Here is a 14101-nt window from a genome sequence, read left to right on the forward strand (position 1 = left end):
TCACACCCTCTGTGGGTGCCCCCGCAGTGAGTGTCCCTTCATGTCCCCTCACACACCCTCTGTGGGTGCTCTCCCCGGTGGGTGCCCCCTCACGTCCTCTGTGGGTGCCCCCCAGGTGGGTGCGCCCTCATATCCCCCCTCACGTAGCCTCCAGGTGCCCCCGGGTGCCCCCTCAGAGCCCGCACACCCGGGTGGGTGCCCTGGCCTGAAGCAGTGCTGGGGCGGGAAAGTTCATCCCAGTCCCGTGTAATTCTTGCAGTGCAACTGCAATCCCAGCACAGGATAACGAAGGCACCTGCCCCTTTCCTGGAAACTGTGGAAATATGTTAATAGGACATAAGTTTGGGGGTTTTTTTTTAATGAAGCAGGGAGTTTAAGTGTGTTAATTGCATTTCTTCACGATAATTAGGTATTCTAATTTCTGTCTTTTTGATCCTTAGCTGCTTATTACAAGGAAAAATGTTTTTAATTTATGTTTGCCCTAGTGAATGTGTTGGAGGCTACTTTAGAAATTTAGAAATTGAATTGTTCGTTCACGTGTTTCTGAAAGTTGGGGTTCTGACCCGTGTCATGTCGGACTGCTTGTGAGACGCCTCCCCGGTTAGTTCATGGCCCAATACACAAACGGTCGGGAGCACTGTGCTTTATTGGCACGCGTAGAGCAGAAGTCAGTCTAAACTATCTTCATTTGGCTAAAAGGTGGAAGTTAAAACAGCGTGTGCTGGGTTGCTCCAGGTTCCATCCCAGGAGGGATGTTCTCGATCACTACATTTAAAACTTTAATTCTGCAGGAACCATGTTTTGAAAGGAATTACCACTGAGGAAAAGAAAATCAGAAACGGATGTCCAGAGCTTGGGTTAAAATGTATTCTGCTAAGACGTTCCGCGGCAGAGAACTAGCAAAAGAAGCAGCAAGAGCATTATTAGTGGTGTGTTCAGAGCTAACCTCTCTACAGACGTCATGTAAGGCATGTTCAGAGTGACTGTGCCTTGGTCAATAAGATTTCAAGAATATTCTAGTCTACTAACCAGATGGCAATAAAACTGCTCCCTGAGCACAGGTCTCAGAATAATTTTGACAGAAGCATTTGTCATGTTAAATGTAACGTTCTTCGTTGGAGCACTGTGCTCTTTTTAAAAGTGATAAAGAATTGTCTTCCCTGGGTTGTCTGTTACCTTACTCTCAGTAGCAAATAAATACACTTAAAAGTTTTAAAGAGTTTGGAATCATTAATTCTTTAAAATATTTATTGCCACTGATTAATTTGAAACCAGAACTAGAGAATAATTAACAAGGGCAAGGTCGGAGAGGATTCAGAGACAGAAGCATGTCTGCAAGTCGGTAGAGTCCAGTCCCGTGCTGCAGTCGGGGCTCACCGGGTTTGTGTGGGAGACTGTGAATTGGGCTTGCAGAACTGCTCTACTGCTGCAGCTTTTTGTTGGGGTTGCTGTATGCCTTGTGTCAGCCAGATACTGTTTTGACCCCACCAAATGATGCTGCAAGTGAAACCTTCAGCCCTCAGAGGACCACGTGGAAGTTGTGAACTCTTTGGGGTGTTTTCTGGCGTTTTCTGGATGGCTTTTTTCCCTTTTCAATGAAACAGGGCTTCATTCTGTTTGGGGTTTCTGCTATAATACGAAGAATAGTTCATAATCTTCATTCTGCTTTTGCAAACTCCTAAAGATTTGTGCTTACCAAGAGCTTTTACCCTGCAGTGAGGCCAGAATGATTGATGTCTCAGGGTTATTGCTGCATAGTATGTTTCAGGAAGAAATAGGCTCCCTTTCCTTCTCTTTGAGCTGCCCCAAGCCCCTCAGTTGTGTGTGCTTAACGCCAAGCCAGAACTAGTAAAAGCTGTCTTGGGCTAGTGTGTGAGTTCAGGCATCATGCTAACGCAGTTACTCTGCTCTTTGAGTAAGAGTTCATTTGAGTTCCACCATCTCAGATCGTGGGCAAGCTTGCTTCACATCTGCCCATTATATACCTGTGGACATAGCCAACATTGGTTTTGTTGTAAAACTGAAAAGCTGAGCTATGCATGGCGAGAGTTCTCTAAAAAGGGCAATTATGCCAAAGGAAACACAGGGAGCAGAATATTTTGCAGGGTTCTTCACTCCCAGCAATTCCACTTATTAATGAAAGATTCCCTTAAAATTGTTCTTTCTCTCTTGCCACAAAGTTCATTGCAAAAATCTTAAGCCGATGTTAGTGCAGAAGGGGATTGCACACGCCTGTGCACTGAAGTATCATCAGGGTGATCCTTTGTGAGTCTTGACAATACATGGTTATTTAGGAGCGTGCGCAAAAGAGAGCGCCACCTTCAAAGAAAAGTGCAGGAAGAGTTTCGGAAGTGAAGATAATTGCCTGAATTGGATTATGGTTGTGCCAGAAAATACTGAAAACCACAAATGATGGGTGCTCTGTCTTATCCTTAATGGCAGTAGTGACTGATTTACCCGTTAAAGTGATGTTGAGGAGTAACTCTTGTGATTATCTGGCACAGTAAATCTGAGTGTTAATAATTTACAATTTATGTTACCAATGTTATTACATGGAACTTCTAGATGGTAGATGCATAATAAAAAACATTTTTCTCTTTCTTTATTGTAGGATGGAAGAGAGACCAGTCTGAAAAACTGTTCCGTTGTGGACTTTGCCGTTGTCTGCTAGAATGTTCCTTATGAATGCTTCTCCTTTGGTAGCTCTTCAGACAAAATGGGAGTCCTTTGGACCAGCAAGGAATTGTAGATATCCCGTTTGCTTCTCTGAATCTGAAGGAGATGTCACTAGAACCTCTGTAAGTGCAAAAGTTCAGATGATCATAAACAACCTGCAAAGTCAAGAGTCTCCCCTGGGTATGAACAATGAGTATGACTGTATTATGCAGAAGAAACAAAAGGGAGAAAAGGGCACTAGTAACAGAGTCACATCTAGCACCACATTGCTACGGAAGCATCCTCAGTATACCAAGTGTGGTTGCCCTGCTGATTCAGACGACACTGAAGTGGAAGAGAACGTGGGGTTTAGGACTCTCTTGCTTGACTCTGATAGTGATGATTCTGTTGACCGAGATATAGAGGAAGCCATTCAAGAGTACTTGAAAGCAAAAAGCAAAAGTGACCAGTCGTTGCAAAGGAATGCAGAATGTTCTGAGAATATAAGCAGAGACAAAAGGTTTAAGAGAGAATTTTCCCAGAACAAAATGGCTAGTAATCTTCTTCCTGTGAAATTTAAAGCTGAGATGCTCTCAGAAGAGTACCTGTCTGACCACCTGGGAATTGGTAAAAGGCTACAGCCTGCTTCCCCTCAGAGCATCAGTAGCGATGACTCTTTTGAACAGAGCATACAAGCTGAAATAGTGCAGTTCCTGAATGAGAAGAAGCAGCAAGAAATTAGTAAGTGTGTAATCGGGGAGGATAAAAAAGATTCCCATGTGAGATCTGTCCTAAAATGCAACAAAGAAACAACTAACAAAACAAACTGTGGTGCTATAAAGCAAGGTTGTGATGCGCTCCTCTTGAGACAGCATGCCAAGCTACAGAAAACCAGCACGCAGTCCAAGTGTTCGCAGTCTAAACTCCCGGAAGAGCCTAGTGATTTCAGCCAGGTGAACCAAGCGTATCTAGAAATGGCCACTGCCAGCCAGCCCTGGTTAGTGGAGCAAAATGAAGAAAATGGAGCTAATTACTGGGAGACGAGGGGAGCACTTATCAACGAGAGCATGCACACATCTGACTCAAGTAGCGATGATGGCATTGAAGAAGCCATTCAGCTTTACCAGCTGGAGAAAATCAGGAAAGAGGCAGGTCATGCAACAGACTGTGTCCCTTTGCAGAGGGAACAATTTGATACAAAGGGTATGGCAGACATTTCTGCAAGCCTGACAATTAGCTCAACAAAAAGTGCCTCACCAGAAATCCATAAAAGCCCTATAAGCAACAAGAGAAAAGAAATTAATTCAAAGTCAACAGAATTAGAAAGCACCAGCAACGAATTTAACAAGCTGTTTAAACCACTGAAAAAAGCCAGACATTTTGCACCTCCGGAAAACAAGATTGCTGCTTGTGAGCTCACATTGCAGGCCTCTTGCAGAGCAGACACATCTGCAGAACTCATGTGTGCGGAAGCTATCCTTGATATTTCCAAAACAATCATGCCATCCCAAATTGGAAGTGACAACACATCACTCGCTGCAGACTCCTTCTTTTCTCCCCAGCTTCTCTCGTCCTCCCATTGTGAAAGTGACAGCAGCCTTGTGGACAGTGATGATAGTATAGAGCAAGAAATCAGGGCTTTTTTGGCTCTGAAAGCACAGTCAGAAAGCCTTGGAACAAAGCCTCCCAGCCTGTCACACTCAATCCAAATGCCTTTGCCTTCTGATCAAAACAGCCTCACCAGTACCCTTGAGCCTTCTCTTCCCAAAACACTGAAGCTATCATTGAGTCATAAAAGGAGACTTAAAAGGGAAGGCAAAAGAGCGAAACAAGGTGCATCAAAAACACCTGAACAGCTGGAGACAGGACTTTTCCAGCCAGGTAACTATTCAAAATTCCCTGTGCTCCAAGAGGGGTGTGCCCTGCGCAGCCCTGCAGAACTCTCTGATGCTCAAAGGCTCAGTAGCAAAGAGACTAGGCAGCAGCAGCTGATGTCTTCCGAATTATCCGGATCTGTTGCTAAATGTGTGGCCTTGGACTCTGTAAACCCTTTTATGCAGGTTCAGAGTAGTGCAAGAAAGCTTGTGAAAAATACCATCCAAACTCAAGAGAGGGATGGTTCGGATGATGAGAGCAGTTCTCTCGATAGTGATGAGGACCTTGATAGTGCTATCAAGGACCTTCTACGGTCTAAAAGAAAATTAAAGAAGAAGTCCAAGGACCAGAAATCTCAGTGCAAGAAGAGAGTCAGATTTAGCGAGACAGAAACTCAGCTGCTAGATGAATTTAGTAGCCTCCAACAAAATGAGTGGAAATGTAAAAATCCCGTGCTACTGAAAAGCTGCCTCTCAAAACCTAGAAAGACTGTAAAAGAGAATGCAATCAAAAATCCTCCAGACAACATAAATGTCAAACTTACCAATGAAAAACCAGAAACCATGAAGAACTTAGAGTTTAACTTACAGCTGAAAAAAGGATCTAAACCTAAACCAATTTCAAACCAGAATAACCTGCGGGTAGCTAAAAATAAAAAATGTACTTTCACAGCTGCGTCAGATGCTGATGACAGCAGTTCAGTGGACAGCGATGACAGCATCGAACAAGAAATTAGGAAGTTTTTGGCAGAAAAGGCTAAAGACTCTGCAAGCAATTCAGAAATACAAAAAGATGATGCAACTCTGGACCTATTGAGAGTGACCAAACAAACTGCTAATAAAGGAAAAGCAAAGCAACAGCTGGTTGAAAATGAGATTGACCTCATGCTGGGTCAGGGTAAAAAGACTGAGGTATCTCAGCAAACTGATGAGTTGAAGAACTCTCAAAGAACGGAAGGGAAAAGTGCAATGTTACATGGCAGTGGGAAATCTGCTTCCTCTGCAGAGCATGTTAATCTTCATACTACTGGTCAGTCAAAAGCTAAGCAAGGAGTGGTGGGGGTTAAAGGTGTTGCTGGTGGTGAGTTATCTGGAAACACAACAGGTAAAAAGGATGTCCCTAATACAGAGCCCATGCAGAAAATGCTTCCACCTAAAACCAGCAAAAATGAAGGTTGTAAAGTACGAAAAGTAATTAATGCAAAGTCTAGATCTAAAAGAAAGAATACCTTTCCCCTAAAAATTTCAAGTAAATTTATTGCAGGTCTGAAATATGCTCGGGACAGGAAGAAATCCATGCTTTTGAACAAGAGGCAGAAAGCAGAGCGTTTGCTCGCCCAGAGCAGTGCGTTAGGAACAGAGGTAGCTTCCCAGGATACAGACGTACTTAACCAGGGAAGAGGAGTCCCCTTGCCAAAAGGTGAATTTAGTGGGGAGTATACAACAGCAATAAAAGAATCCAGTTCTTCTCAGAAGCTCTCTGTGGAAGTGTCGAGTCCCCATGTAGCAGAAACCTGTGAAAGACTGGAGGCTGCTCCTTTGTATATCAAAGAGGAAGCAGAGGGTTGCAGAAAGGCTAATGCTTCAGGCGACCGGTCGGATTCACACTCGAGTCTCCCCTTGCAGGAGCAGAGTGTGGCAGCAGTAAAAGTAGATAAGATTTGCAGAGCAGCATCCAACACCGAGAACACACAGATGTGGATTGAGGAAGGAGATATGCACAAAGACAGCTGGGCCAATTCAAATTTAGATCCCCCACGCCCTGAACACAGTATGGCAGTGGTAAAAGCAGATAAAGTTAGCAGAGACACATCTCAGCAGAGTATGCATGCGTGCAGTAAGGGGGAGAATAACCAGCAGGACAAGAGGCCAGATCCAAGTTTAGGTTGCCCACTGCAGGAACTAAATGTGACAGCAGTAGCAGTGGATAGAACTAGTGGAGGAGCATATACAAATAACAGTATGCAGATGTGCATTAAGAAGGAAAAAGTTATCTGCCAGGACAGTGACAGGCAGGAAGAAATTCAGTTATGCAGCTCCAATTTGGAAGGAAAAATACCTGTCCTGCGGAATAGGGAAACTGCTTGTGAAGTGGACCAGGGGCAGGAAGTTTTAGACAAAACCTGTGCAAAATTTACTGACACACCTGCAGGGGAGTGCTCAGATTCCCTCTTGAAAAGAAAGATTTCAAATATGTAAGTACAGTTTTTTTTACAGTAACAGTCTTTTTAAAAAACAACTATCACTGTAATTACCTTGATGAAACTTTGAGACGTGAAAGGAGAGACAGTGGGAGATGCTGATATCGTATACACACTAATGTGAAAAAGCTTCTATTTAACAGGGATATCATGGATAAACATACATAGTTTTTGTAGAATTTTGTAAATTATTTAAAGTGCTCTAAGGAAATATTTTTTATAATGATTTTTAGGGCTTGCATTACTACAGGATGCTGTAGTTACTGTAGATAAGAAGATACTGGCTAATCACGCTTTAAATTATGAGGCCTCTAATCATACATCAAAAGGAAACCTGTTTGCGTGCAGAATATATTTGGCAATCTGTTAAGAGATCCTAGGAAAACACAGCATTTGATAGCAATGCTATGTTTTTGAAGCAGATTATCTGACATCTGTTCATATTCGAGCTGCCTTAGGACAATCCTATGTAGTGGTTTTATGCTGGGGTCTCAGTTCTCCCACCCCGAGGACTGTGGAGCGAGTTCAGTAAGGAGAACTCCAGCGAAGTCAGCGCAGCTGTAGGTGTGGAGATCCATCCGTGAAGACACAAATGCAAATTCAGGTAAATAAAGTGGATCAGTCTGTCTGCACATCCTGTGTAAAGCGATCTCAGCAGCTGCTGAAAGTACCTTTTGAATACTGGAAACCTCCCGCTAGCAGATGATTCAAAGCGCAATTGCAATTCGTGGAAAAGTGAAGGAGCGTGTCTGTTCAGACAACATGATTTCTGTGGATTTCTTTAGATGTACGTACTGTTGGGCCTGCAAGGCTGAAACAATTCCTCGTTGTTCTCAAGGCTAATTTTGATGCCCTGCAGTTACCCAGCGATGGCTTTTGGTTTTTTAAAGGAACTTTCTTGAATTGAGTGTCCTTAGTTTTCTTTTTCAAAAGTGGTTTCTAAAATGTTATGTTTCTGTGAACTTTTATTTTCATTTACAATTTTTGTGCAATAGAACAAAGCTAGATTTGCTGTAGGAATTCCCTAATGTAAACGCCAAGGATATTTTCAGCACTGTTCTTTCATACTGGTAGTGCTTTCTCTGCCTCTGTTTCCAGCAGCCAGAATAAAGCAATTTTTCACTACTATCTTTTTATTTGTACTAACTTTAAATGGGATTGAAGTAGCGTGTTCATATCGCGAAAAAAGTGCCCCCACACTGGTTTCACTGAACAATCAAAAAAGTGTGAATTTAAGCTGTTGGCTGGTTCTTTCCTTTTCATTTGTGTATAGTGAAGTCCTTTGAGTAGTTTGTTCTTACATCTTGTCCCTGTGAATTGATCCACTATTCTCTTTATCTAGTCTTCTACAGAACTTCTCTCAGCCAAACTACCACTCAGTATCACTTTGTTTCTTAGTCACTTCAGCAGTCTTCCTGGAGGCTGGCCTTAATGTTGCAAAATGGAGCAAAAGCAGGCAAGAACGGATCCAGTATCGCATAGTATCCCTTGGAGCGATCGCGTTTGCAGAATATTGGCAAACTATGATGTAGCATAGAGTAGAACAAGTAACTGTGGCATGTAGAGAAATTAACAACATCCTTTGTGTGTTTATACTGTTGTGCAGTTACATTTTAAACATGTTTATAGTGGTCACTTGACATTTCTTGCTGTCCGGCCACCTTTTTATAGTCCTTGGGTTGGTTGGTTTGCTAGATCATCTCATTTTTGTGGTAGGATACCTTGGAAAAGTGTTTTTTACTTAGCTCATATGCCTGCAGTCCATCTACACAGGCATATATTTTTGTCTGCCTTGATTCAGTTGCAGGATTTGGGCCTTTTGTTTGGAATAGGTAAATAGGCTGGTATTTTAAAATAGAAGTTTTCAGAGTACCTTGCTTTAAAAGGATTAAACTGTATACTTAATTTTAATAGAGATGATGGAAGCACTATGTACTGTTTGTATAAAATAAGCTGAATGTTTCTTCTCAAAGTTTTCAGTAAATCAACATTAAGACTTAGAAGGTGTCTTGTGCCCCTGTCGATGTGTCTGTGTTCTCAATACTACTCGTGAACTGATTCACTTTCAGTTAAGATACAATTCCGATTACCTTGTGCTTTAAATAAAACCTAATTTCAAACAGCACTTTTTTAAATTGATAAACTTGATTTGTATATAGGAAATGGTGTACATTGATAAGTTTATAATGTTTAATAAATGGGGTTCTGACTATGGACCGTGAAACCAGAGTGCTCCTATGATTTGTGTCATCGTCTTTAGTGAGTAGTATTTTTGCGTTATCTTTTTTTCTCTCCTGACTGTAGTCAGAAGATGTAATTAGCTTGTGCCTGTAACGTTTGTGAGTAAAGGATGTCACCCTTGAAGATGATCACAGTGTTTGTGTTAGCCGAACCTGGGAACAGGATCTCAGTTCATCTGCTGCTCTTGCTTCTTGCCTTCTATTGTCTTCAGCCACCGGCTATCTGAGACTATAATCCCCTGTGTGACAATAGCCTGTGATTTACTTGTGACTGCGAAACAGAATCCAGATCTTTAAAGATGTGTCCGTTTAAGGGAATATTGTTCTTAATAACAAAAAACGAAGAAGGAGAATGTACAAAGTACATAGGCAGAAAAAGTTGCGGGTATTCTGGGAGGTGAAAGGGGGTTTTGCAGTTTTAGCAAAACCCTAACAGCAGTTTTCTTTCTGGTGGTCAAGAAGTGGAGTCTTTCCTTGTGCTGCTTGCCCCTCTCCAGCACAAGCGTTAGCAAAAGGGGTTCCTTGGCTTTGAGGCAGAGTTCAGCAGTCATTCAGTCAGAAAGCATGCGGTGTATCGCTAAATGGCATCCTCTGTCGCACGGCTTCTGCAGCATCCAGGATTAGCACATGATCCTTTCTGCCCCACTGTCGAAGACTGGTGGTAGTGAGTCTAGGAGCCCTTGATGCTGTGGGGATGGGATGAACATGCTTGCTTGCTCACGGGTGACATTGTGACACCCAGTACTGAGGTTCTCCTAGAAGGCATGGAGACTGAGCTAGTCTTCAGGGTGGGAGGGAGGGAAGGAAGATTGCTGTTTTGATATTCAAACCATCCTGTCACCCTTGGTGTTTCTGTATCAACATGCTATGGGTATTGCCCTCTACCTCCAAGTCCTCCCAGTCGTCTTTGGTCTCAGCAAGTAATTTTTCCAGACTTTGTCCGATGAGAATTGCTGACTTGCCAAGGAGGAGCAAGCACCCACAGCGGATGTGAGTCAACGAACATCTCTGGAATTGGTGCCGCAGCCATGAGAAGAATGGCTCTGCTGGCAGTATCTGGGTACAGTTCTCATCACTCATTCAAAAAAGAGAAGTCTGGTGTCTTGGAGCAATAAGAAAACACTCTTACACATTACAGATTAAAAGTTGAACAGCTGAGGAGTAGAAAGATTATACTGAGTGAGAACAAATTCATGAGCAAGAGTCTTACGCGTGTGGTACCAAGTTTGGGACTGCAGTACAAATCTCTTGAGGTTGAATCTTGATAGATGCAGTACCAAAAGCATTTTTTTTCTTCCTATTGATACTGATCGTAACGAGCAGCCATAGAGTAGGCACAGACTATATGCCCCTCCTGGCCCTTTTCAGCACTCCGGTGATAGCTCTGGTGAGTGCCCAGAACAAGCTCCTTTTTCCATTATTTCAACCCTCTCGAGGCATTAATTTGATGCTTTATCTATTGCAGTAGATATGTGCATGGAACCATGAACTCAGGTCTACTCAAGCATGTAAAGAAGTTACTTTTTTTTTTTTTTAGATGAGTGCTGGTTTATATTTTTAAAAAATACACAATGATACTTTTTTTTCCGTCAGAGCACAAAACTTGCTAGTTTGGATGTTAAGTCATTAAACTACTCAGTATATTTTACTATGGCTACCGGTAAGTTACAGCATCCTGATTGCAATACCAGAGTTCTCAGATAAATCTGTGCTCGCTCAGGACTTTGCAAACAGGTATATTGTTTTATTTTTATCACAGTGACTATTTTTCTGTGCTTCAGGAAGGGCTGTCTTCAAGGATCCTCAGGGGACCACAAGGACTACTTTAATTTTTTATAAACAGTTCTTTGCTGCTATTTTAGGAACATGCGTTTTGATGTGTAGCTGCTTTTTATACAAGGAAGGAACACACCATCTCTGCTGCCATTTCTTTTATTAATGTATACGCTTTTAATTTTTCAAATGTTTAAGAACTGCAGCTTGTCTTGGTTTGATAGTGCAGCCTTACATAATTTTATCGGCAAATGCGAAAATCTTGCTTTCAAAATACAGAGTAGAAAGAGACTGTTTTGGGTAGATTCTCTGCAGTAAAATGTGTCATCTTTAGGATGATATTTTGAATTTGTACAGGTATTTCCTAAAAATTTTTTAAAAAAAGTGTATTGGGTCTCTAACATCTGAACAAACAGGTCAGTATTTCTTAAGCCCACTAAAATAGGGAAATGTAGGAAAGAAAACACAAGGAAAATATGTCTTTGACCTAAGTAAGGTAAACAACCTGACATGAGGACACAGGACATTTCAGAGAAACAGAGTATGCAGAAGAGATGAGGAGGAACTGCAAACCTCTGTAGTCTTGAGCAAACCAATGTGTAGAGGCATGTCTCTTGGGGCTGGCTGCAACTGAAGCTTGGATGTTGCTCCCTTCTCAGCAAACCTCAGTGGGAGTGAATTGGATAACCTTACCCCAACGTATCTCAGGATACAGTCTATATGAGGGTGACGTAAGCTATGCTGCATGCAGAACTGTTCAAAGGAACTGGTTTCAGTTCAAGAATAAAACAAAGAGGGAAGAAATTAAGGCAAGGAAGAAAAGAGGTGGGTGTTTTTACACATTTTCCATACATTAAGTATGGAAACAGGTGGAAAATACATGACAAAGCCATTAAATTTATATTTTTAAGATGCAGTCTTATCCCTAAATTATTCCACCTGCAGAAAAATCTGTGGATAAAAATATATGTAAAATTGTCACAACTGTTTGTACTAATTCAGTGCTTTGTCTTATTTTTCATTTCAGGAGAAGAAAGGGAAGTTATGAGAAGCTCCAGGTATTGTCTAGAGTCTAATAGAAGAATAGCAGTGAATGACAGAGGGTTGCTTATTTATTTTCATATGTTAAATATTTTAAAAGTTAACTTTTTTCTGTTTCTGCTTAGCATATTGACTTGTTCCAATGTATTGGTGTGTTTTCAGCGAAGGTGAATGTAGTCGGCTGTTCTTCTGTTTGAGATAACCAAATGCATTGCAGTGAAAACTGGAATTGTTTGGTAGGCGTGATTGAAATCTTGCTGGTGGGTCCACGAACATGTAGCTACGCTGGGGTTTGAATGTTTAAAAAAAGCACAAGTAAAGGCCTGACACACTGTCCAGTTTTGGACTTCAGATTTTTGCTTGGTGATGTTATTAACTGAACAGAATACCTCTACCTTGCAAGTATGTTTAAATATATCGTTGTCATGCTTCCCGTGCAGTTTATAAGACGATATAAAAATGACACAAATAGGAAATATTTCTAATATGTGAAAAATATCATTTGCAGTGGTACCTGGACATACTATTACACTTTTTTTTTTTTTTTAGTAAATGGCTAGAATAGTATTATGCTCATTTTTAATATATACTGTGAGTACGTTATACCTGTAAGGTAGGACTGTTTCTCGTCCATAAACAGACAGACTAGTTTTTCTTCAAGACTAGTTTTTAAGCCAAACATGCTAAGGTGTTCCTTTCAGGGCAGTTACTGTCTCAATGATGCAGTTTCACTGGCTGTGTAACTACAGTTGTTACAATAAAACTTAAGAAAGCATTTTCTTTTTCATTAGTTGTCTTTATTTGAATAATTTCTTAAAACATTGTAGTTTTGAGATGTTAGAAGGACCAACATGCTTTCTACAAGAAATCCATGAATATGGATTAATTAATATCTCTGGAAAACATGCAGTTTGGTTATTCATTAAGTAGTACAGAAACAGTTTAAAAATCTTAAATTTTAATGGTATGTGGTACATGAGCCAAGAGTTTAAAGGATCATTAGTGACAGAGAAAACGTTAAGGGAAAATATATATATGTAAAGTATATTGTTCTAGTATTTATAACTATATGCTGCCTATAAATTAAGTAAAATGGTTCATACGAGCTATTTAACTGACATTTAATCACATTAAATCTTTATAAATTAAGATGTTATTCCTAATAACATTCATTCTGTAAATTGGTTATTTTCATCTAGTACCAAAGTGGCTGTATGTGTTTTTCCCAACAAATTACTCGGTTTTGATAACACAGATTTAAACTGCTTTTCCCCCAAAGCTACATTTGTGACCTTAACTAGATAGGAGTCCTGTTACAAAAAAAAAAAAAACAAACAAACCCATAAACCAGTTTGGTTTGGGGAGGTTATTTTTACAAATATACTGCTACCTTTAACCTGCTAATTTTGTAGCTATTCACCACATTGTAATAGCAAGTCTCACATTACCAAGCTGAAAGATTTTTTATTTCCTGTGCTCAGGAGAAAAATTCTCATTAAATCCTGACTTACATGGTTAATAGTGTGAAGCACGTGTGTTAATCTGCTGCAAGTTAGTGTGCCATGTGAATTATTTTCCTGACGGTCTATGCAGTTTTACTCTCCTCAGTGGTAACAACTGTGGCATCCCAAGTCTGCGTTCAGGAGAGGTAACCTGAAGCCAAGAGCTCTAATAAGAGTGCCTCGTCCCAGCCTGATGGCACAGGGCATGACTGTAATAGAAACCTGCCTTATTCTTGATGAAATAGCTTGTGACCTCGTTTAGCAGCTACGGTGTAGTGCCTCCTGTCATGCTTTCATGTGAGGCTTAGCAACAGATTTAGGATAAGGTCACTGCTGTTGTTTGCTTGCTTATGTTTAGGGGTTTTTTTTATCTAGGCAGTAAACTGAAGTGGCTTCATATTGTCGTCGTTGCTGCCACAGATCTAACAGTGCGACGGGCCGCTCGGGTTGTAGCTGGGGTGGAAGTTGAGGTGGTCATTGGCGGTGATGAAGTTGTCTGGGCCAGTGACGTGGCTCTTCTCCAGGGAGGTGTTGAGCCCGTTATTTCTGTACATGCCACACTGTGCCAGAGTATTCGAAAACGCGTGCGAGGTGACATGGAAGGAGGTCTGCGAGAGACAAGGAAGGGGAGGAAAGAGATGTCTTAAATGCGACCATCAATAGCACCTGCAACACGCAGGAGCTTAGATGAACGATAAGGGCGCTTCATCTTCACGCGCTTCAGGGAGTTCCTTGCCACGGGATGTTGCAGAGGCCAAAACTTTGAGACGCTGTCTCCGAAACCCCTGGCCGAAGCCCGGGGGGTGCCTCCACCA

General features: G+C 41.4%; 2 protein-coding genes across 2 annotated transcripts; one reads left to right on the forward strand and one right to left on the reverse strand.

The window, feature by feature from the left end:
* The first annotated feature begins 2672 nt into the window (after positions 1–2672).
* On the forward strand, positions 2673–6728 carry PPP1R26 (protein phosphatase 1, regulatory subunit 26). Its single transcript, XM_009586164.1, has one exon. It carries the CDS (start codon positions 2673–2675, stop codon positions 6726–6728), a length of 4056 nt encoding a protein of 1351 aa, XP_009584459.1.
* Positions 6729–13708: 6980 nt separating this feature from the next.
* On the reverse strand, positions 13709–13894 carry LOC104082895 (chromosome unknown open reading frame, human C9orf116; the record flags this gene model as incomplete). Its single annotated transcript, XM_009586165.1, has 1 exon — positions 13709–13894. A coding segment is annotated over one exon (186 nt), but the record flags the coding sequence as incomplete, so codon positions are not given.
* Positions 13895–14101: the final 207 nt, after the last annotated feature.

Source organism: Fulmarus glacialis, unplaced genomic scaffold (genome assembly GCF_000690835.1).
Source record: "Fulmarus glacialis isolate BGI_N327 unplaced genomic scaffold, ASM69083v1 scaffold35229, whole genome shotgun sequence".
In the NCBI taxonomy this organism is placed as follows: Eukaryota; Metazoa; Chordata; class Aves; order Procellariiformes; family Procellariidae; genus Fulmarus; species Fulmarus glacialis.

Bases quoted from the DNA above. Each gene is read 5' to 3' on its own strand.
- PPP1R26 (XM_009586164.1), top strand. From the start codon at position 2,673: ATGTTCCTTATGAATGCTTCTCCTTTGGTAGCTCTTCAGACAAAATGG.